This window comes from Astatotilapia calliptera, chromosome 4 (assembly GCF_900246225.1).
Source record: "Astatotilapia calliptera chromosome 4, fAstCal1.2, whole genome shotgun sequence".
Lineage (NCBI taxonomy): Eukaryota > Metazoa > Chordata > Actinopteri > Cichliformes > Cichlidae > Astatotilapia > Astatotilapia calliptera.
Genome location: NC_039305.1, coordinates 22676650 through 22700331, shown reverse-complemented (window position 1 = coordinate 22700331; position 23682 = coordinate 22676650). Strand labels below are relative to the sequence as shown.

Here is a 23682-nt window from a genome sequence, read left to right as displayed (position 1 = left end):
GGGGCGTTTGATTTCATGTGGTTTATTCATGACATCTAGCCCTCCAGGGGGTCCACATCATCCCTGCAATCGCCTTTATAGACACCAGGCTTGCTTGCTGCCGCTAACATACTCAACCTAGTGACCGATTAGCCTGCTCACCCACTGACTTCATCAGAGACAGACTGGCAGTTTAAAGAAAGCAGAGTTGTTAATTGGAGTGAGAGAAAGGATAGTAGATGTTGATCCAACAAGAGCTAGTGTTTGACTCAGGTACTCACCAGTGCAGGATGTACAGATAAGCTCAGGAGCACTATAGGTGTGTGCCTTTTGGCCCTGGGAATGTGGATTTGGGAATTCTTTAGTCTGCCTTGGTCCATTTTGGGTTTCCCTGCAAAGCCATCAAAACCGTCTCCTTTTCTCAGCCCATTACTTTAGTTATCTTCCCCGATCCCTCTTGATTTCCACCCCTCCAGTTTCATTCCACCATGTCTCTGCTGTTAAGCAGTTATTACTTTATCTGTGTGTGTACATTAGGATTAGTATGGCACCCTAAACTGAAACCACTGATGTGCCATTGGGTTATTTTTGTCCATCAAATTCAATTAGATCTTTGTCCATCTTGATTATTTTGAAATACCTACAGCCAGATTAAATCCTTTATATTAAAACAATGATTCCCTCAGTGTATTTTGGTGTGTAAGTAATTAAATTTGGATTTTTTTCAGCTAGGAACAGCTCTGGGTCAAATATAAAAGAGCTGATTTTTTTTTCCCAGGATGTGTAAATTCCAGGATGTGAAGAAAAATTCCAGGGAATGCCAAAAGTTGCTGCTTTCCCAGAAGCTGAAATTTTCTGACATCACTGCTTTGTTCTCAGCCTGTAGCCTCACTCCCAACTTCCTCTGAGCTGAAGTAGCTGTTGCTCCAGTTTCCCAAAGGGGGCACTCACATTCGTACTGACTCAGCGGCACAGAGAATGAGCCTCAGGGGGATGATGGTTTGACTTGGTTCCATATTCTTCATCATTCATTTCACAGCATTTCAATCATATTATTTTTTTCCAGCTTTCTAAATTGTGCTTTTGTTATTTTTTAAAATGATTTAACAGATTCTGTGGAGCCTCTCTTTTACCATCCCCTTCTTCTCTTGGTGTAATTTCATCTTCCTCCTCGTCGTCTCATGTCTCAGCCTCTGATTTTTATTTCATGTTTTGGCCACCCAGTATTATTCCCCAACTGCTCAGTTAAACAGAATGACTTCATCTTTGTTAACTATGTGTCTGCTTGTCCCTGCGGTTTTAGTCTGTCTCCATGATAGGAATGATTTTGTTGTGAGCACACTCAGCTGGTCTCAGGGGCTCCACAGCCCCTGAGACCAGCTGAATAAAAGATACACCCACATAATCACATAATCACACTAACAGCTGTACACGATGGCTAGAAGGATAGACCGATTTGTGTGTGTGTGTCCCCAGCGTGACTACAGCCACCTGTGGAGTGTTGACATAGTTAAACAGACAAATACAAACATCATCTGGGAATTAGACAGATGTAGTTTAAAAGTGGAGGACAAAATGGGGAAAGATATTAAAGACATAAAGAGGTTTGCTCATATGAAGAGGAAGGTGGAAAGGTGTATGAATTATTGCTTCCACCTGTATCTCTCTCTGTTTTAAGGGTTTGTGGCCAATGGGCCGAATATGAAAGAGTTGAAACTGCAACATGTGTGTTTGTGTCTGGCCCCTGGGACGTGTGCGAGACATTTGTCTGCTCATATGGATTTACTGTGGTGTGTAAACAGGCCGGTGAGAGGTACCATTGTTCCCACTGCTAATACTGCAGCTAACTGTGCCGCCGCTAAAGAGCCAAATCCAAGCAGCTATAATCTCAGGTCACCCGGCTTTCCTTCAGTCTTTTTGTGTTTTAGCTGCCTGCACGCTTCATGTTCCTGCTAAACATTTCCTAAAGCCTGTTATGCTACTATGATGCAAATGGTGCATCCAATTGAACTTAATTTTATGTCACATCTGCCATGACTTTATCGTCTCACTCATATTCCCATCAAAGTTATAATTCTGCACAAGTGTAAGTCTCTCACAGTTCAGGTATTTTATATTTTTGGTACCTGTGCAGATGAATCCCATGACTCAGTTGAAACCCCAACTTTTCCTTTTGACACCATAAATTAACATTTGTGGGTCTGAGTGAAACATTATAGGAACTAAGGATTATAATGCAATTTAAATATTGCTGGAGTGAACAGCATTCAAGGCCTAACTTTAGAGGAAGACCGTCATCCATTCCTATCAGCATGTATTATCATATATTACCCATTTTTCCGCAGCATTTGTCTGAGTTTTAATTAAAATGGAAGCTCTGCCAAACATCTGCAAAGCTGTTACAAAAGTTTGTTGTTTGCTTTTTTTATATTAGTGATATTCATTGATTTTTGAATAAGAAACGTAAAGCAGAGTTGTTGAAGGGTTAATTTAGGTACTAAGTTTTAAAAGTTATTTTTAAAGTGAGCAATTATTGACAAAAACCTAAACAACTAGGTTTGGGTTGATGAGGTTAGCCATAAAAAGTGAGACCGTACCATTTTTTATTGGCAGTGATTCTATGTAGGGATATTGTTAAAGTAGAAATTAGGTAAAAGAGCGCTATATTAAAAAGTAACTGCTATGACCTTCTATAAATAGATTTTAATGTATGTCTATCTATGTATTATTATATTTGATTCATTTTTCATGAAGTAAATGTAAAAAAAAAAAAATAAGTAGAATTAAAGCTGCAAGCAGTGACGAGAGGGCCCTCGCACCCCAGCGCATCAAGCTAAGCCCAACACCTACGCCCAGCAAGCAGCGATGGAGATTACCATCCAATCTGATGTCCCACTGACGCATATCATGAGTAGAACCACCAGTTAAAATTTTATCTCGTTCAATGATGATTATAACCCACTTTGCATTTCCTCTTCCCACTAGGCACTGCTCTAACCATTACTGACAAATGGCACATGAATCGGTTCGGGGCTGGACTCTCATTCTGCCTGTTAAGTTTGGGAAAGTTTTGGGAAAGCCAAGTGTATCTTTTAGTTACAACAGTTAAATGCTTCTTCTGATCATGTGATTGAAGGTCGACGTGTCGCCATGACCACATGGTTTCACAAAACGTGAAAAGCTTTGCAATTTAGCATCATCAAGGTCTTTAGATTTCACCCGTTGAAGATCACGTGAATGTGATTAAATCCCTAGGAGGAGTTCGTTAAAGTACGAGGCCTGAAAACATCTTGGCATTTTACATAAGCCTGCCAAATTTCAGACACATAGATGAAACATAGAGTAGGGGGTGGTCTTTTGAAATTTTGTATGGGGTGCTGTGGAGCTATTTTGCAATATTCCATGAAAACGACCATATAACAAGAAAGCCTTCCTCACATTGGAGGTTTACACCTATAAAAAATCAATTGAGGATTAATGATTCGATATCACTTTATTCAAGCTAAAATCGATCTGAATTGGAAAATCTCCGGGCTAAACTCGGCTAACTTTGTTATAGCGGTAGTTTAGTGCTCTTCATTATGGGGGCCGTTTGTAAACTGAAACATGCTGGAATTAACAGCAACATTTTTCCACTTTTAGCTCAAAACCTTACAAAAAACATGTTTTTTCAAGTCATTTTTTACAACATTCACTAAAATATTTGTAGCTTTTTATGTTTAAAACACAATTTTAAATGTTAACTTTAACCTGCTTATGGTGGAGTCTGACAACTCTCGAAGAGCAGTGCACAGTCTGGACAGTGGGAGGTTCCTAAGTATACTGCACAGCATCTTTGGGCTGATTGATGACAGGATCACAGGTAGAGGTATTCAGTTTACAGTTATTTATATTTATTTATAGTAAAATGTCGATAAAATGGTGGCAAGTAAACTAAATCTCCAAATCATCACTATCACCCCGTAAATACTCTCCAATTTGGCACAACCCAGAATTCTTATTATACAATAGCCCTGTCCACTTTCCAATATGGGAGCACAAAGGAATCACTCACCTCCACCAGCTCTTTCAAAATGATTAAATCATATCCTTCAGTACATTTGTCCAGGAGAACAGAGTTGGGAATGAACAATATCTTCAATACAAACAATTAAAATCTATAATTAAATCCAAGACATGTTGTGAGTGTAACTGTCTGTCATTCAGTCTTCACTACATTTGACAAAGACAAAGACGGCGTTGTCGGCATGGAAGAGTGGATTGAGGGGACTGCCTGTTTTTCTTCGGTGCACCTTGGATGAAAAAATTAAATGTAATTCCTCAATCTTACTTTTTTTGCTTAGGCTCACTCTCACACCTTAACACATGTAGCTTATCTGCCTAAAACAAATTCCTATGTTTGGCATGGCTCAGATTGCTTCAGCATGTACGACTTGAATGGTGACAATGCCATCTCTAGAGAGGAGATGCTCGATTTTCTGAAGGAGAGGCTCATCAGACGGCCCAATGAGGACCCTGACGAAGGAATCAAAGACCTGGTGGAGATCATACTGAAAAAGATGGTGAGCTGTTTGCTGCACAGATAAAACTGTTTTCACGTGGTTTTCCAAAAAATAAAAATATTTTAAAAATTCTCAGGTCTGTAAATAATTTACCAGCTCTGCCAATGGTGCTTCCTCCCACAGGACTATGATCTTGATGCCAATGTGGTCGTTTTGGCCCAATCAAAGGCTCATTATGACCAGAAACAGTAATGGAGGGCTCCTCAGCCTCTTCCATTTTGCCTTTAGGGTTCTCCCAAGTGTGTGGTCCAAAGGAGAAATCTGACTGCAGTGGTCTGATGTGCTGCTTGTCTCTATTTGAGAAGGTCTATTTGCACCTTGAATCCACTTCTCGCTGTGTCAGCACAGGTATTGTGTAAAGTCCCTATTTTACCCTCTGTCAGTAAAACCCTATGTTGACTTTTAGGTCCATAGTAATGATGTTCTTGGGGAGGTAATAGCAGAAGAGTAAAGTCTAAATAGCAGCTGATGTTTGAAGTTTCCCTTGTATTGTCATTTCCAGAGGTTTGTTTGCGTGTGAGGTTGTTGTCGTCTGACGTGGTAGTTTTTTCTGATGAAGAAGGCTCCTCTTGCGTGTCCTCTTTCTGTGTAAAAATCAACATCATTTAAAAAGATCCCAGTCAAATTAAAAGAAAAGTGCCAAAGGGAAATTGTGGAAATGTACAAAGAAACAATGAAAAGATGTAAAGTGACTAGTTGTGTGTGTGTGTGATTATCTTAGCTTAGGTTTGCTCGGACTAAGGTGGAACTAAGTTGTTGTTTATTGGAGTGGTGGATTTTGTGAAGCAAAATCTAACCTATAGGTATAAAATTATACGGACTTAGCACATGTGCAGCACACCACCATAGAAACTTTTCTCACCCATGTGTCGCTTTGCTGAACTGAAACCAAATTATTCCGAAGGTTCTTCAGACTTTGCCAGTTATGCATAACGAACAGTTTCTGGAACTTTACAAAGTAGACCTCTGTGAACTCCTCAGCAGGATACTCATCCAGGGGCCTATACTCATCTACAGCTCCATAGAGGGCAAACAGCTGAATCAAGTTATAACCCCAATTTCTGGGACCCCTTGAACCATCAGATAACGACTCTCTAGATTTATGGTGTACACCTGCAAATAATGCATCACTTCACTGCGGTACACTGGTGCGAAAATGTTTGTGTGAAAACTGTAAATAGTGGCTATATTTATCGTCCATATTGTACATTTTACAGTGGTGGCACATTTCTGCGGAGACATTTTGGACTGTTTAACCCTTCTGAAACTTTTGAATGTTTTCCCAAAGTTTTGGGGATCATCAAGATGAGCTGTGGTGGATGTGAGACGAGGCGTTTTGTTCTTTGCAGTCACCAGTGGTTTTCTCATTGGAACACTTCCATGGATGCCATTTATGTCCAGTCTCTTTCTTATTGTTTAATCATGAACTCTGACTGAGGCGAGTGAGGACTGCAGTTCGTTAATGTTGTTCTGGGTTCTTTGTGACCTCCTGGATGAGTCATCGATGCACTGAATGTTGGTAGGCCAGCCACTCCTGGTAAGGTTCACGACTGTTACAAGTTCTTTTCCAATTGTGGTTAATGGATCTCACTGTGGTTCACTGGAGTCCATAAAATCTGGAAGGGAGCAAATGCTTTTTTAACAACAATGTAAGTGACGTTCCCCTGTAGCAGGGGGCGTCTCACACCTTAAGATACCCTCTTTTGGTCATATATTTCTAAACAGAGGCATCTTCATATCTTAACTGATTTGACTGCTGACCTGGCACACACAGACCACATCGATCGACTATGAGTTTGTCACACACTTGATGTTAGCTTGCTTGAAGTGTTGAACACGAAAAAGAAAACTATGTGGAAAATTATGTTTAGCAATCAAATTCAATTCATAACTGTCACTTTTAAAAACGCAAAAAAATGCTTTTTACACTGCCCCTTGAAGCTAATATCCCTGAACAAGGTGAGATAGCCTAGCTAACAAAACACCTAGCAGTATCATTTCAGCAAAATGATTGAGTTTTGTTGAGTTGAACAATTTTTAGTTAAATGTTGGCCCGTTCTGTGTGTTGTTCTATTTTTGTATTTTTTTTTTAACAAAATGAATGCTGTTGTAAATTAAATGGCCCAGGTGTGTAGTTGACACAGACCAAATATGAAGCTGATCTGATCAAATTCCTAGGAGTTCGCAAAAGTACAACGCCTAGAAATGGCAAAATCGGTGCCAAAATCTCACATTCAATTCAAAATGGTGGACTTCCTGTTGGGTTTGCGTTGATGGGCCCAATTACTTTTTTGTTCGTCTTGGTATGTTACACGTCTGTGCCAAATTTCATTCATGTAGCTCAAACTATGTGGTCATAGGACTTTATTTAACAACGCATAGGTGGCGCTCTAGAGCCATTTTGCACCACGCATATGCGAAACTATTAAAATACCAATTTCTTTTTACCAGACCTGACACGTGTGCAACATTTCTTTATTTTTTCTCTGTTTTTAAGTATGTTAAAGCCCTCAAAAAGCCACTTGTTTTGTCTGAATAATAATAAACGAGCAATTCCAGTAGGGTCTTCGTACTTTTAGTGCCCGGGCCCTAATTACTGAAATAAAAACCAAAACAGAATGTCTAAAGACTTGAAAGAATCTGATCACCACGGGCACGCCCACGCTTCCCGGAGCGAGCACGTACTGTACAGACACTGAGAACAATACGTCAGTACGTGCTTGAGCCTGCCCGAAAATGTTCTCCCGTGTTGTCGGATTTCGAAGGAGCGCAAGACTTTGCGGTGAAATAATACATTTTTATCCGTGAGGAAACCAAAAGCAAACCGCATGTGTGGAAACTGAAGTTATTCGCAGTTCCATTACTTGGTGAAACTGTGATTTTGGCTGGCTCGACAGGGAAGTTTGTGTGATCGTTTTTCCCGGAGTGATGTCGAATCCTGGGAGTCGGAGGAACGGGTCCAGCATCAAAATCCGACTGACAGGTAAAAGCGAGAGCGAAAGAAAGAGCTTACGGTGCACGTTTAAACCGGAACTCAGTGTTTGCTCGGTAACGTGTTGATTTTAGCAAACCCAACGAGACAACGCGAAGTGTCTTTGAGCCTCTCGAGTCTGCTGTTCGCCCAAACATCCGGTTTTTGTGTGGCAAACACCAGCCGAGTGCTAGCTTGTTAGCTTAGATGCTAAGTAAATTACCGAGAGGACAGCCGAGGAGCTGTTCACTGTCCTGTGCGTTTTGCAGCTGAGACAGGCGACTAGTCCGCTAGTCGTGGTGAATGCCGACGCTTGAAAGCCACGCTCAGAAACTTTATCAACCACTAACAGTGGCTTCTTAGCCTGCTAGCTAATAGTAACATTGTGGTTAATGTTGACCGCTAGCGCTTGCTAGCTACACCCTTTTTGGGGGGTGCTGACCACCAGCCGAAACCTCCGCTTCAGCCGAATGCGGCGAGCTCTGTAACGCTGGGGAGAGAGCAAATGTGGAGCGGCAGCCTGTATGAAAATTGATCTCCCGCTAGATTTGACATCCTAGTCCGGATTACCAATGAGTATCGATTGGCATTTCGCTGCTGTGTCAGCTGTAGCTGCACAAATGTCGGACTCGTTGAACTTGTCCCCACTGAAGGAAGTGCAGCATGTTTGTTCTTCAGGGGTCATTTATTCAACCGAATTGAGATAAAAAAAAAATTATTTTTCAGTTTCCTGTAGGTCATATAGAAGTTTCCTCCTCCGCTCCACATACAGTCACAGCTGGAACAAAGGTTCCTACTGTTGATAATGTAACCCCACTGGGCATCCAAGGGCCTCTATTCAAATGGAAATGACCCATCTGAGCCGCTGAGCAGACGCCTTGTCCCCCTGAGTCAAAACTGAGCAATGACACACACTAAAATTTGCTTTCCGTCAGACTAAATATTTCTTTGTGTGGTTTTTATGGAACATTGCAGCAGTGTACTGCAAAGGTATGATTGTGATGGATGTCTTTTAAAGCAAATGCCTGTCAGCACTGATGTGGTGAAGTGCTGTCTGAAAATGCACCCCACATGCTGTTTACTTACTGACTCTTCCTCTCAGAGTGGATTTCAAGAAGGAAGGGCGGGAATCAGACCAAGGGATCTAGCACACTTCGTCACTTATCCCACTGTTTATACATTTCAGGTTGAGGTTATCTGCGCTTGACGTTATCACTGAGTCTCACTTAGCCACGTAGATCTGCAAAAGAACAGTTCATCGCTCCTTTTGTTTGAAATAATAACAAAGGACTGATGTCACTCTTGACATTCAAGAGTGACATCTGTGATCAAAATAGATTATGTCATTGTATCAACTGTAAGCGGGTATTTTATATACTACTAAGATTGGTAGATTAACTGATAACAAATCATTTTAATCAGAATCAGTTAAAACACTGCAGTCATCTGGGATTATAATAGATCGTGTCCTCTTATGATAAAGTTTACTGTAAGCGACTCTGGTAAAATAAGCTCTACAAGAAGTATGTTATCGTAAAGTGTTTCATCAGGTGAGTTAAAATGAAAGCAAGCAGAGAAGGTATGTGTGTGTAAACTTGTATGCAACCAGAGGTTATTGCCCCTGACTGTGCCCCGCCTCCACAGGTATGAGTGGAATTCTAATTGGGTAAGGAATGTGCAATGAGCCAATGGGAGTGCAATGCTGCCAGGCTGGCCAGCTCTGTTCAGTCTGCCAGAAAGAGTTGGTTGTTTCCCCCCCTTAACATCAGTATATCTGGAAAGCGTGCACGTGTGTGTGTGCAGTAGGGACATAAGCATGTTTGACACTGGGTCAGATCTGAGAGACTTTGTTGTGTTTACAAGTGATTGTTGTGTCTTCCTGTGTTCGTTATCTTTTTCTTAAGCTTAAGTATTGCTTTGAATAACACGGAAGACCTAAGTAAGTGAAATACTTAATGAAAACAGGGGGAAAAAATGTAAACTATTTTGAAACTTGTGTAATGCGGTATAGACATTTGTTTAGGAAGCAAAAGGATACTGGTTGAATTCCAGCCAGAGACACACGAATCCCTGGGTTTGCATTAGGTTGGGCATCTGGCATAAAACTCTACCAAATCAACCTAGTGCATCCACCGCTTGTGAGAAGGGAACAGTCAGAAGTAGCTTCTGTATTGAAACCAATGTATAACCAAATTATTTATGTCATACACAGTGTTAAATATTTTGAAAAAAAAGCACCAAATGTTTGATCATACGCTAATTTTGTGAGTTTTGATACCAAAAACTTGCAACTGCAGTAATATTTTAAAAAAATAAATAAATAAAATAACTAGCTGTAGTGTATCTCTGGTTTTTGAGCTTGTGAAACATAACATTTGAATGCAAAAATATGGTCAAGGCAAGATGCAGAACATAAGTAGGTCAAAAATGGTGGAGAAAAGGGTGTTTTTGTTTGTGTTTTATTGTGGAAAATGCCATGAAAGGAATTAAAGAATCAGTCATTTAGTAGGATAAAGTTAGTGGACGCAACACGTGCCGCTCAGGTTTTGGTGCCAGTCAGTCGGATTGAGTGCTTAACTTGCCTGAGCTGCAATACCGGGCAGCATCAGGACAAGAGGTTACTTGAGAGGGAAGGGGTGAAGGAGCTGAAAAGAGGAGGACAAAAGTGCGAGGGAATGAGGAACAATCAAAGAAAAGGAGAAAAAAAGCAGTGAAATAAAAATGAGTGTTTGTGTGATGGATACAACAGAGGAGAGAAGGGGGGAGTCCGATTCATGCTTACTTAGGAAGCAGCATAAGCATTTCTAATCCCTTCACTTACTAAGCTTGCAGTATGTGCAGAAACACATTTACAGAAAAGCATGCCAAACAGGATGTAGAAACATGGATGAAGAGGTTAAAGAGCCTCAGCGTCCACTTATTCTTCATTACAGAACCATTGTCTGGGTGTTTGTGCAAGCCCTTCTGTTGTCCTGCGTCTGTGTACTGCAGGCTACTTGTTATTAAGCAGGTGTGATATTTGCTCACATGTCCACCAACCACTGCTTTGTTTTTGTTGCCGAAAGAAGAAGGTCATACAGGAAATGACATCATCATAAGCTCACGAGTTGTTCTGCTTGTAAGGCTGCGGGCGCTTGCTGAGACAAGAAAGTCTAGACCGCTCGAAGTTTGTCAGCATTCATCATGTTTTTTGACTCGAGCTGTGATCAAAGTGCAAAGAGATTGCACTACCTTGGCTTCGTTACCGGAGCACTCGGCCATTAATGGTGATTTAGGAAGCTTTAATTAGGCGCTGCAGTTGTGCATTTCTGGTCATTATCCAAAGAATATCTGGTGTCAAAGAGGTGTAGAGCAAGTTTGCTAACGTCTGTAGGAGATGGTTGATGTGATTTTTAAATTCCTTATGTAGCTGACTGACTGGTGCAAAAGAGGCTCACTTTTTCTTCACCTCTCTCAAACTGTTTCTGCTTGTCCCATCAAGATTGGATGAATAGAACCCCCGCCATCACTACCCTACTGACTGTCTAGCTTTTTCATACTTTTTTTTTTAAACAGAAAGGCAGTAAATGCAAATAAAAAGAAAGGGAAATGACAGTGGGGAAAGAAACTGAGAACCAGCTGAGCTGTTAGGCTGTAAGCTCTGTGTGTTTTTTACCAGCCATGACCTTCGCAGAATGAGGAATTTCCTGAGATGCTGAGAAAGGTCCTGTCACACATTCAGGGCCACAGAAGAGCAAGTCAGAAAACACATTGTGGGAAGAATTGGTGAATAGCACAGCAGGGACAGCGACAGAGGCTTCCTTTACTTCCAGTCTGAAATAGGTGGCAGACTTTAGAAACTCGATTCCCTCCCTTTCCTCACACACTGCGTTTCTTTCATTACGTCTGTAGAAAAGATGAAGTCTCAGTGTGGAATGTGTGAGTCAGGAGGAAAGGATTGGAAGAGGTTGACAGGGAACAGGGAAGGATATCCTGAAGCCATTCTCCATTGGTTAATCACAGGAAATGGACTAGGCAACACCAGACACGTACGTGCCACTCTGGTCACCACATCCTAAACCACTGACTGCCTGACTAACTTCCTAGATAGCCGTCTGGGCCAAACCGAATCAAAAGGCAGTTTAGGTGTGTGGCAGATCAGTTAAGATCTAAGGTTGTTTTCCCCTGACGGTACCAGCAGTACTTAACTCTGAAAAGTTCCCAGTGTCTCACCAGCATTGTTCAGTTAGTGTAGATTGGATGGAGGACTTTTGAGATTATCTTTATTAATATGCAGAATACTTTTTTTTAAATCAGCTTCTAAAGAATTAATTACACTGATCTAGTCCAGTGCCTGGGGTAATAAATGAAAATATTGCTTTATCAGGTCAGCAGCGTGAAGCTCAAAGATTAAATCTATTAATGGACACAAAACAAGAAAAGCACCAAATCTACATGTTGAGGAACGCAAATATTTGGTCATTTGGGTAAAAAAAGAAGGGCAAATAATTAAGGGATCATCAAAGTAGACTAAGTGCAGAGTCAGCTTATTTCAACTTGCCATGAAAGGTAATTTAAAGTTGCGGTAGATGTGTAATGAAGGCCACAAAACCCCTCAGATGTGTGGGATGACTCTCCTACCCACTTCATGCACCCATTGCTCCCCTGCCAAGCTCCATGCAGGTGATTGATTGGGTTACACATTCTAACTCAGATCTGATTTTGACCCCCCCACCCCACCCCAATTCATTTTAATATGAAAATGAACAACAGAGAGATGAAGCCACATTATTTTTCTAAGGTTCTGTCAGGCTGTCTTGTTTTTGGCCACAGAGCCGTTTATCTTAATTACGTGTCATGTCAAACAGTTTGAGCTGAAACTAGCACAAGAACTCATAAATACTTTCTGGCGACCTTTATGTTGGTCCATAGTGGTGTGTATTTTTAATATTTAAAGAATAATCAAAAAATAAATAAATTGCTGACATTGCAGTCCAGCTCAAGAAATGTGCTGTTCATGTTAGATTTTGCATTTACTTCCTTAAAATATCAGTGTGACTGTGAATCACTAGACTCACACTGACATTCTGCAGTAACACAGGAGTAAATGTGCAACACGACACCAACGGAAATCATACTTTATCCACACATAACCTATATGTTGTCAATAACCCAGTACAGTGGCTTAACTGTGGTTTTTTTCTGCATTGACAGCAGAGGCTAGAGGCATTGGGACAGCTGTGTTTGCCTGCACGTAGTCACTTTCACTCAAGCTGTTAGTTGTTAGTTGTAGCTGTTAGTTAGTGCAGCTTTAGTGATTTCCACTCTTCAGTGCCTTCCAAAGCAAACGATTACTAATTATGGCAGAAAGTGCTGTTTGTGCATTTGTGCTGTTGCCCACGTAGTCATGACATGGAGTGTGTGGATTCTTCTTTTCCTAAAAGCTAAAGTTAAAAATGACTAAAACTAAGTTTAGGTCTGCCGTCGTCTGTGACGGGAAGAGAAGCCAGAAATACTACAGTGTCTTCTGGACGCTGATGGTGACTAAATGAAGCTAGCCCAATACATTCTTCTTTTTTTAACCTTTAGAAATGTTAGCGCACCGGAAGAAGATGATAATCTAATCTTAAGCATACTGACTGTTATGACACGCTGAAATAAGAGATGAAACATCAGGACAGTTAACTAAAAAAAGCGGAACTTTGAAGGTCCTTTTTAATGCACAGTGATCAGCTGATCTTTACAGATAAGTGTGTCAAACAGCAAACACAAAGCTCACATGCAGTCAGAACAAAAACCTTACTGTTTCTTTACAAAGCAGAGCTCACAGGTATACACCCTACACTTTACTTACCAGCCCAAATAAAAACACTGCATATAAATTTGACAAAGGCCCAGTGGACTTGAAGTGCAAACATTATCCGTGTTGATTACAGCTTACCTTTTGAATTGCATTGCATCAGCTGTGAAAACCAACATGCAGCTTGTTTTTGTTCTGCCCTGAAACAAACACTTGAGTGTATTTCTAAAAAAAAAAAGAAAGAAGAAGAAAGAAATAGCTGTAAAGTTGTTGCTCTCTTGTGTTTTCAGTGTTAGAGGAGAGCTAGCCTAGGGTGTCATATGCCAGCTGTCTGGGGAAACAAATAACCAGACTTTGTGTACACCCACGTACATGATAAACAACAGTTTGCACACACTTACAAATTCTCAGAGTCTTGGTCAGATTGAGCTCTGCTCTCTGACTCTACAAAGATGGTGTGGGTATAGAAAGTGGTCTCCTGCTTTATCCGTGGGTGGTCTTTCAGCGTGTGTCTGTCTTTGTGCGTTTTGCCTGACACTAGCCTGTACTTCTCTGTCCGTGTCATATCCACTTTCATGACCGTCCTCTGGCATTCATACATTTATCCTGACCCACATTCTTTCCCCTCAGATGCGTCCTCTGTGTCAGCCTACGTGCTGTGATATTACATATATTTGTGTAATTTTTTTCTCCTTTCTCTTGCAGTATTATGTGCCAAGAACCTCGCAAAGAAAGACTTCTTTCGTAAGTACTCTGATTGTGATCTTTTTCACATGCATATTTCTGGCATTATAAAGAGCCCGTGTGACATAGGAGCGACTGTGAAAACAGAGTGCCATTGATGTTGCTCATTTGCTGTTCTGAGGGATAACTGTTGACCTGTGGTAGCGCTGGAATACAACAATGACCCTGACTGTCACCCCACAATCAGGGGTTTGTTTAAGGCTGCAAAGCTTCTCCGAGTGTGCCCAGTTTTGTTCTTGGTCAGAATTTGTTAAAGGCTGCCTGGATTAGAGTCTTCATTTCCTGTCAGATTAGATGGTGAATCTCAAGTACTGTTAATAAGAATGGCAAACAAACTGAATTTCCTGTTTGTTTTTAAACTGCAGGCCAGTATGAGTCTAGATACAAATACAACAACTCCATTTATGTTAAATGTTTTAACATGGAGATCATGTTTATGAGAAGCACCTAAGCCACTTTGGATTTTGAGAGACTTTATGGGCAACAGATTTTTAATTACAAGTTTTTGTGTGCAGGTCTGCCAGATCCTTTTGCCAAAGTCGTGGTGGACGGATCAGGTCAATGCCACTCTACAGATACAGTAAAGAGCACACTGGACCCCAAATGGAATCAGCACTATGACCTGTGAGTCTCGTCCACAGCTCTAAAAACAAATCTACTATACGTTTGCAGTAAAGTAATTTCTGCTTAGGTATAGATATTTAAAATGAATTATAATTAGTTTAACATAGCCATCCATCCATTTTCTACCACTTGTCTGTGTTCAGGTCACGGAGGCAGCAGTCCTCTGTCGTGCGTTTTAAACAGAATAAAATAAAACAACAGTTTTTGACTTCTTGTCTTATATCAGCACAGATGTGCTGGTGTTGTCTGAGTGGCGACACCTATCATTCATGAAAAGACATTAGCGGCTGCCTGTGCCTTATCACAGGGCATGAGTAGAAGTGACTTTTAAAGACATTACCGGCAGCACACAAAGCAATAAACGCACCAGGTATACTGGGGACTCAAACAGAGAGACCCAGGCTCCCCTTGCCCCAGCCACCTCTTCCCAGTCACCACCAGGCGACACTGAGTTATTCCCAAGCCAGCAGGTTGGACCCAGCAGGTTCTGGGTCTAACCTGAGGCCTGGTGTCCAGGAGGCATCCTTTTCAGATGCCCGAACCATTTCTTTCGATGTGGAGTAGCAGTGGCGCTATTCTGAATCCCTCTCAAACGACTCAACTCCTCACCCTGTCTCTAAAGCCTGCATTATGCTCTGTTGGGGACACGGACTGCTGGAGACCCTACAGCCAAATATTCATTCCTGTTATACTTCTTTGAAGTACGCTGCCTTGATGGGATGCGTCATTGGTGGATTGTAATGTAAATTCTCTGCAGGTGAATCTGTGCGGTTACAAAAAACAGGCAGGTACGTGGATGCCTGAGCTGATCCTCACACTGACTGTCTGATGATGAGTTTGACGTCACTGGGACCCAAACAGATCCTAGCAAACTCACAGACACAGAAAGTATGAAATCTGTTTAAGTGAGAGGCTAGCCACCCTTCGAAGGAAACTAATTTCTGCTACTGGTGTCCGCCACCTCATTCCTTCGGTCACTACCAAGAGCTCATGACCATAGGTGAAGGTAGGAGCATAGGTCAACCAGTTAATCAACAGGTTCAGTTTTAAGCTCAGCTCTCTTCATCACCACAGATCAGTACAGCATCTGCCCCCAATCCCCGCGTCAGTCTCACAGCTCTGGCTCTCTTCCACAGCATATCCTTTATCCCGTCTTCCTTCTCTCACCTCAACCGGTCGCAGCAGATGGCCGTCCCTCCCTGAGCCTGGTTCTGCTGCAGGTCTCTTCCTGTTAAAAGGGAGTTTTTGCTTCCCACTGTTGCCAAAGTGCTTGCTCATAGGGGGTCATGTGATTGTTGGGTTTTTCTCTGTATGTAATATCATAGGGTCTACCTTGCAATTTAAAGCACCTTGAGGCAACTGTTCTAGTGATTTGGAGCTGTATAAATAAAATTGAATTGAACTTGTGAAGACCTGAAGACACTTAAACTCCTCCACTTTTGGCAGCAACTCATCTATTCTTTGTCATTTTAATTGATTTTCAGTTATATGTAAATGTAACAACTCATTAAAGATGCAGAAGATCTACAGATGTTGATTGTTTCATTCATTCAGATCTTTGACCTTTAAAATGGCTCGCCTTTATAAAAAGCTGGATTAAAGAGACCTGTTGCACTTGTCACTTGTTTTGTTTTTTTAGCTACATTGGTAAAACAGACTCCATCACCATCAGTATATGGAACCACAAGAAGATCCATAAACGACAGGGGGCAGGTTTTCTGGGCTGCATACGACTGCTTTCTAATGCCATCAGCAGGCTAAAAGACACAGGATGTAAGGCCGTCGTCTTTATCTACTGCTCTGCACACATTTTCACACCATTTATTTAGTGCTGCTCTGTCAAGAAAATAAAAATGTATTTACTTCCTGTTTCAGACCAGCGTCTAGATCTATGTAAGCTGAACCCCTCTGACAGTGATGCAGTGCGGGGGCAGATTGTAGGTAAGGCTGGACAGCGATGGAGCGTATGTACAGATTAGTCATATTGTTGCTTTTCTTTCACTGTGTGCATTTTCTGCACTCCCCCCTCTAACACGGCGTCAACTCTCTGACCTGTCCGTCCTCCTTGTTTACAGTGAGCCTGCAAACACGAGACCGCATTGGCAGCGGAGGCCCTGTTGTGGACTGTAGAGGACTGTTAGAAAATGATGGGTGAGTGTCACCAGATGTTAACCCTGCTAATATCACACCCTAACTTTTAAATACAAGACTGTTGTTTGGATCTCATGTGATGTTACACAACAACCTGTTTTAGGTCAGAGGATTATTTTAGTTCTATTTGTTAAGTATTTGTCCCTCCTGCTGTCTTTGTTGCGCTGAGTTTGAAATAAAAAGCAGTTGACCCGTCATGTGATTCCAGTGTGTTTTTCTTTGTGCGTTTGTGTGTAGGCCTGTGTTTGAGGGGTGTTTCAGTGAAGAACCGCTGCCCTACTCCGACTCCACCGGTGCCGCGGGAGGCGGGAACTGTCGGCTCGACTCTCCCAGTCAGGAGAGCCGTCTTCAGACCCAGCGAATCAGAGGGCAGGACTCCAGAGGTCATGGCCACACCCCTCAGAACAGACCGCATGGACACCAACCGCCTGACCTGCCAGAGGGATACGGTCAGTGATGAACTCCTGTTGTGGCTATAGATATTTGTTTAACCTAAACCTCACATAGTCCATTTAATGGCTTTCTTTTCTTGTTAAAACAGAGCAGCGAACAACAGTGCAGGGCCAGGTGTACTTCCTCCACACACAGACAGGCGTCAGCACCTGGCATGACCCCCGGATACCACGGTATGACTATGCTGCACTTCATTTAGTCCAAGCATAACTGGAAAAGAGGTGAAAGCCTACAAAGAGACTTAGCCACTGCATCTGCAGACTTAACACACCCTTAAAGTATTCTACTCTCAGGGTTATACTCAGGATTGTATAAAATTTTTTCTAAAGGCTTTACAAGAAAAGTCTGTTTCTGTAAGTGAGTGCATTCACATGTAGGTTTACATGTAATTTAAACTTTTCTTTGCATGTTGAGAGGGAGTTCTTCCTTCCTACTTTTGCTGAGTGCATGCTCATAGAGGACCATCGGATAGTTGGGATTATAACTCTAATATTGTACCTATTCTAAACTAGAGTGATATGGTTGACTTGTCAATACACTAAAATTAATGTTTTAAGCATTTGACTTATACACTCAGGCTAACATTTTAGGCCTTATCTACATCTTATATCATACTTTATCTACAAGTTATACTTTGTGTAGATACATCTTGTTTTATGATCTCATAATTTGTGCTAATGGGTGACTGTGACAGTTTTACACCACTTACAATTCTTAATTAGTAAGATTTATGGATGGTTTTGACAGTACGAACTGCCCCCGGTCATAAAAATGTCAGCAATATTAATTACTGCTAACTATAAATCTGTCATAACAGCCCATTACTTCTGACCCTATATGCTGACCTTAATCATAAACATGTCCAAATGACTGTGTTTTAAAGTTTATGATTCAAGGGTTACGTAAAGAGGGCCAAAAAAATGATGAAATTCAAGTGTTTTGTTTCACACTGAGGAAAATTTCAAAATCTGTTATGGTGAGGTACTGATCACAGTAAACATGTACAAGCATTTCTTCAACAAATGTTTTGGTTTTAATAAGGTTCTCAAAGTTTGTAGCCCAAAGAGGTTTAACAGTTTCTTCAAATTTGTGACCCGACACTAAATACACAGTTCGACCCTGTAATGAGCAGCGATATCTAAAAGAAGTGCATAAACACTTTGCTCCATGTGTCTTTAGAGCATGCCCGCTGTCTTTTTTATGCTCTTATTCAGCAGCAGATAAATAAAATAACTCTTAGTAGCTTTTCATGGGCCTTTGGGGTCCAAGTTTAGTTCAGTATGAGGATTATACTACTTAGTATGCATGTTCAGAACAGGTGGAAATGTGGTGCTCTGTCTCACTGTGTTTATCTGTTACTGGTGCAGGGATTTGGCCAGCGTGAGCTGTGAGGAACTCGGGCCTTTACCTGTAGGCTGGGAGGTCCGAAGCACCGTGTCTGGCCGGATCTACTTTGTGGACCACAACAACCGAACCACACAGTTCACAGACCCGCGCCTACACAACATTATCAGGTAAAGCATGGACCAATCTAATCTGCCACCGACCTACTAACGCTGCTGACTGGTGTGATATACAGAAACATGAGCTTATGGTAGATTTCACTGCTTATGCTGAATGGGGCTGTGTGTAATCCTGTGTGTATCGTTCTTCCACAACCTTATATTTCCCTTCTGTTCTCCTCCTCTACTTCTTCCCACCTCCAGTCAGCAATCACAAGTGAAGGAATCTTCCCAGGCCCCCCAGATGGATGTGGGGGGTGAGGAGGGGGGCGGTGGAGGAGTAAGTGGCGGCGGCGGAGGAGGAGGGGATGGAGATGTGGCAGCGCGATACGAAAGAGATTTGGTGCACAAATTAAAGCTGCTCCGCCACGAGCTGTCGCTGCAGCAGCCTCAAGCGGGACACTGTCGTATAGAGGTGTCCCGAGAGGAGATCTTTGAGGTGAGTGCAGGTGGAAGCGGAGGAAACACAGAAGCACTGGCTGTGAATATTAAATAACCGATTAACAAAAGAAAACTGATCTAAACCTGATAGCCTGTAATTAAAGCTGTGTGCGTTATACAGGAGTCATACCGGCAGATAATGAAGATGAGGCCCAAAGACTTGAAGAAACGGCTAATGGTGAAGTTCAGGGGAGAGGAAGGACTCGATTATGGTGGAGTGGCCAGGTAATTTGCTGCACGGTGCTTTTATCATCCTATCGTCCAAGTACCAGTGCTAAGTACACGGTGACAGCTCTTTTAATGCCTGCGCTTAAATGTTAAATGTTACTGCAGTGTTTCCCACCGAGAATTTACAGGTAGTAAGGGGTAGTCTGACATACAGCTGTGAACTTAATTACTATATAATTTATAAATTTACCCCATGTTTTGAAAAAGTGCTACATCAACTGCTTGTACAAAAGACTGGATACAAAGACAGGATCTTGTATTTGATTGTTTTCACTAAAGTCTTGGTGCTACTTCATCTTTGTGATCATTGTGGTGTCTGTCTGCAGGGAGTGGTTGTACCTGCTGTGTCACGAGATGTTAAACCCCTATTACGGCCTGTTCCAGTACTCCACAGACAATATCTACACACTACAGATCAACCCAGACTCCTCCATCAATCCTGTGAGTACACACAAGTAAACCCACATGACGAACAATGCTAATAAGTCCCGACTCTGTGTCTCACACTGTCTTTCTTTTAAGGACCACCTGTCATATTTCCACTTTGTGGGTCGTGTGATGGGCCTGGCAGTTTTTCACGGTCACTACATCAACGGGAGCTTCACGTTGCCCTTTTACAAACAGCTGCTGGGCAAACCCATCCAACTCAACGACCTGGAGACCACCGACCCCGAGTTGCACAAGAGCCTCGTCTGGATATTGTGAGCAAAAGCACCAATAAATGAATCCTCTCAGCCTGGCGCAGGCAGACTGCTTAGTTTGTGTCCTGCGTGCTTGTCTACATAGTTTCCGTTTCAGCTTTTACTTTGATGTGTTGTGTGCAGGGAGAATGACATCACTTCAGTACTTGATCACACGTTCTGTGTAGAGCACAATGCCTTTGGGAAGTTCTCACAACATGAACTCAAGCCTAATGGTCGTAATGTCCCCGTCACTGAGGAGAACAAGAAAGAATATGTAAGGTAAATAACTCCACAGTAGTACTCTAAACTCTGTGTCGGATACAGAGTGTAAACATTACTTGCAAACGTCTGCCAGACGTTTACTTATTTTTTATTTTATTTTATTCATTTCAGACTTTATGTGAACTGGAGGTTTATGCGTGGAATTGAAGCCCAGTTTCTGGCTCTGCAGAAGGGGTTCAGTGAGCTCATCCCACAGCACCTCCTCAAACCCTTCGACCATAAAGAACTTGAGGTACGCGTTTGATACGTCAACAATATATTAGTACTTATTAAATATTTATGACTTTTACCATATCTGCATGTTGGATTGGTAGTTTTGATTAAATTTCTTCTTCTAATCTGTTATCTAATTCATTATATCCATCTCAAACCCCTACCCACCACCCCGTCTCTAAATCTCTTCAGTTGATCATTGGTGGACTAGGAAAAATAGACCTTGCAGACTGGAAGACTAACACCCGTCTGAAACACTGCACAAGTGAAAGCAATGTGGTGCGGTGGTTCTGGCAAGCAGTGGAGGCTTTCAGTGAGGAGAGGAGAGGACGCCTCCTGCAGTTTGTCACAGGCTCCACCAGGGTCCCCCTACAGGGATTCAAAGCGCTGCAGGGTGGGTCATGCACTGGTACAAACACAACATACACCTTTTGGTTACACTTTGCTTCTGCTATTCCTTTGATGGTAACATTTAGTTCACTTTTTCAACACATAACTCATATACAAGGCCTTTAAATGCAAACTTTTTAACCCAAATTAGAACGATATTAGCTTCATGTGAGAATGGTTAGATGCACGTTTCAATCTGAAACCCATTAAAGAGTGTTGAGAGCTTTTTCTATTTAAAGTCTTTTCTGTGTACCAGAGCAGTGATAACTAGAATGTATGTGTGTAAGGCTCTACAGGTTCTGCAGGACCAAGACTCTTCACCATCCATTTGATAGATGCTAACACAGAAAACTTGCCCAAGGCTCACACGTGGTAAGAACCGATTTCTCTTAGTGTGTCTATATTTGTGTCAATTATTTTTTTGTTAGTGAAGTAATTCACTCTTTTCTGCCTCCAGTTTCAACAGGATAGACATCCCTCCCTATGAGTCTTACGAGAAGCTTTACGAGAAACTGCTGACTGCTGTGGAGGAGACCTGCGGCTTTGCTGTGGAGTGATGAATCTGCGCACACTTGGCCCTTGCACGTGCACACAGACTATGTGACATTTTACATATATGCACACACACACAAACCGAATATCAAGTATACACAAAGTATACAGAGCAGCCAAGCATCACAAGAACACACTCACTCTCCGGCGACACCTTCACCTCCCGAACCTGTTGGAGGTTAAAGGAGGAAGCACAGCGGGAGGAGAACATTTAAAAAAAAAAAAAAAAAGGACTAAAAATTTTTTCAAATGTTTTGAAGAAGCATTTTTATCCTTCTGTTTTAACAAGCTATGATGTCATCCTTCAGAATGTTTAACCACCGCAGCGAAGTCTCGGGACGGATTCAGCCAATCGGATACGAAGCCGGGAACATAGAAATCAGATTTGTGAAGAAGACGACAAAACAAAAAAAAGAAAAAAAGACAGAGCCTGTTTGTCTTTCTGCCTGACGAGTCGATTGATTGACTAGTATTCATGCTTCGTGTTTAACCACTGTCGTGTCTCAGAATGAGCGCATGTATGTACACGTGTTTGTCTGGGTGTGTGTGCATGTGAGAGAGTGCAGATCTATGTGTCTGCGTGTTTTTGCGTTTGTGTCAGGCATGACACTCGGTTACGCTGTAAAAATGATCAAATGAGCCTGCTCCTCTTTTTCTCTCTTTTTTTTTTTTAATCTTAATTCCTTTGTTTGTATCTGCGACCACTCTGATCCACTCTATTTTATTATTTATTACTAAGTGATTACTGACCAAGCTGCTATATGCTCTGCGTGGAGCCCACACTAATGTCCTCATCACCCCCTCCCCCATAGTTGAAGGGTCAATTCACATGCAAGTAACCCACAAAGTGGGTTCTATTGAATTTTGTTACATTTTTTTAACATTCGTATTACTGCAGAGAAATACTCCTTGTCATTGTATGAAACCTGCTAGTGTTTTTGGTGTTTTAAATGCCCTGTTACATCTGTTAAAAATGAAATCAAAGTGGCTTTCCCAAGCCTTAATTTAAAAAAATTCTAACTCTACTGATGTTATGGAGAGGTCATCTGGATTTGTTTTTTGTTTTTTTTTAAACCGAGGATTGAAAGAACGTGTTTCTGGAATTCTGTATAGTTACATCTCCTAAGCCTTTTATACAAGTTTTAGCCCTCATTTTACCTGCTTTTTTTTTTGTGGCCCTGATCCCCGCCCCTTTTTCTCTCCATAGCCTGAATGTTGGCAAGAAGTCATCGTCAAGACCATGAATGAGTTTCTTAGCAGTCATTAATGCTCCAAATTGAACGAAATCAGAAGCTTAGAAGTTGAGCAAGCAACATAGAAAGTTCTGTTTTAAATTGAAGACTGTTAATAAGCAGGACCATTTCAGTCTGTATTATCAAGGGTATGAGTTCACTGTGTAATGGATGCAGAAGTATTGTAACTTACTATGTACTAAACATTTATGAAAATTGCGTTGTAAATAAGATTATATTAAAAGAAATTACATTGAAAATACATTGCTTGTGTCTTGTGTCTCTATGTCGACTCTTATGGGTCTAATTAAACCAAACACATTTATTATATGTATTCTTAAGCAGGTTTCCATCACTTCAAACATTAACATTAATGAGAGCATGTAAGCAAAAGAGACCTGCTTTGCTCTTGGACTTTGCATGAATCACACAAATCGATTCAAAATGATTAATATTTGCAGTAAAGTTTAAGTATTTGGACATTTTTGCCTCTGTACACTACCACAGTGGGTTTTAAAGGAACTGTGATTGAAGTGCACACTTTCAGTTTGAATTCAATGGGTTTAACAACTGTTTAGGAATTCGGGCCATTTTTATGCACAGTGCCCCCATTTACAGAGGCTCTGAAGTAATTGGGCAATTGACTGACAAACAGTTTCACAGTCTGGTGAGGCCTGTTCCCATGGTATTCCATAACAGCCGAAGCACAGAAAGTATCAGGAGTTGATTCCAAGTGTTGGATTTTGTAGCTGTTTACTGGATTTTTCAAAATGAGAGCCAAACAAATGTTGATGCAAATTAAGGAGACCTTCATTAGACTGCAAAAATAAAACCGCAGAGAGAGAGCGCAAATCAACAATCTGGTTCATTTGTAAAAGACAGAATGTCCTGACCTG

General features: G+C 41.5%; 1 protein-coding gene and 1 pseudogene across 2 annotated transcripts; one reads left to right on the top strand and one right to left on the bottom strand.

The window, feature by feature from the left end:
• LOC113021568 (myosin-16-like) overlaps positions 1-5783 on the bottom strand; it is a 30801-nt pseudogene extending 25018 nt beyond the window's left edge.
• A 1404-nt stretch (positions 5784-7187) lies between these two features.
• On the top strand, positions 7188-21784 carry smurf1 (SMAD specific E3 ubiquitin protein ligase 1). Of its 2 annotated transcripts, none has more exons than XM_026165520.1 (18): positions 7188-7524; positions 13997-14035; positions 14551-14659; positions 16299-16432; positions 16535-16600; positions 16735-16810; positions 17048-17259; positions 17352-17436; positions 18631-18777; positions 18970-19204; positions 19328-19431; positions 19761-19875; positions 19957-20135; positions 20259-20396; positions 20511-20631; positions 20805-21006; positions 21299-21374; positions 21460-21784. In XM_026165520.1, exons 1-18 carry the CDS (start codon positions 7470-7472, stop codon positions 21557-21559), a joined length of 2193 nt encoding a protein of 730 aa, XP_026021305.1. In that variant the 5' UTR covers positions 7188-7469; the 3' UTR covers positions 21560-21784. The 2 variants fall into 2 exon arrangements, with proteins under 2 accessions (XP_026021305.1, XP_026021304.1); XM_026165519.1 differs by having other exon boundaries at positions 21290-21374.
• The last annotated feature ends 1898 nt before the right edge of the window (positions 21785-23682 follow it).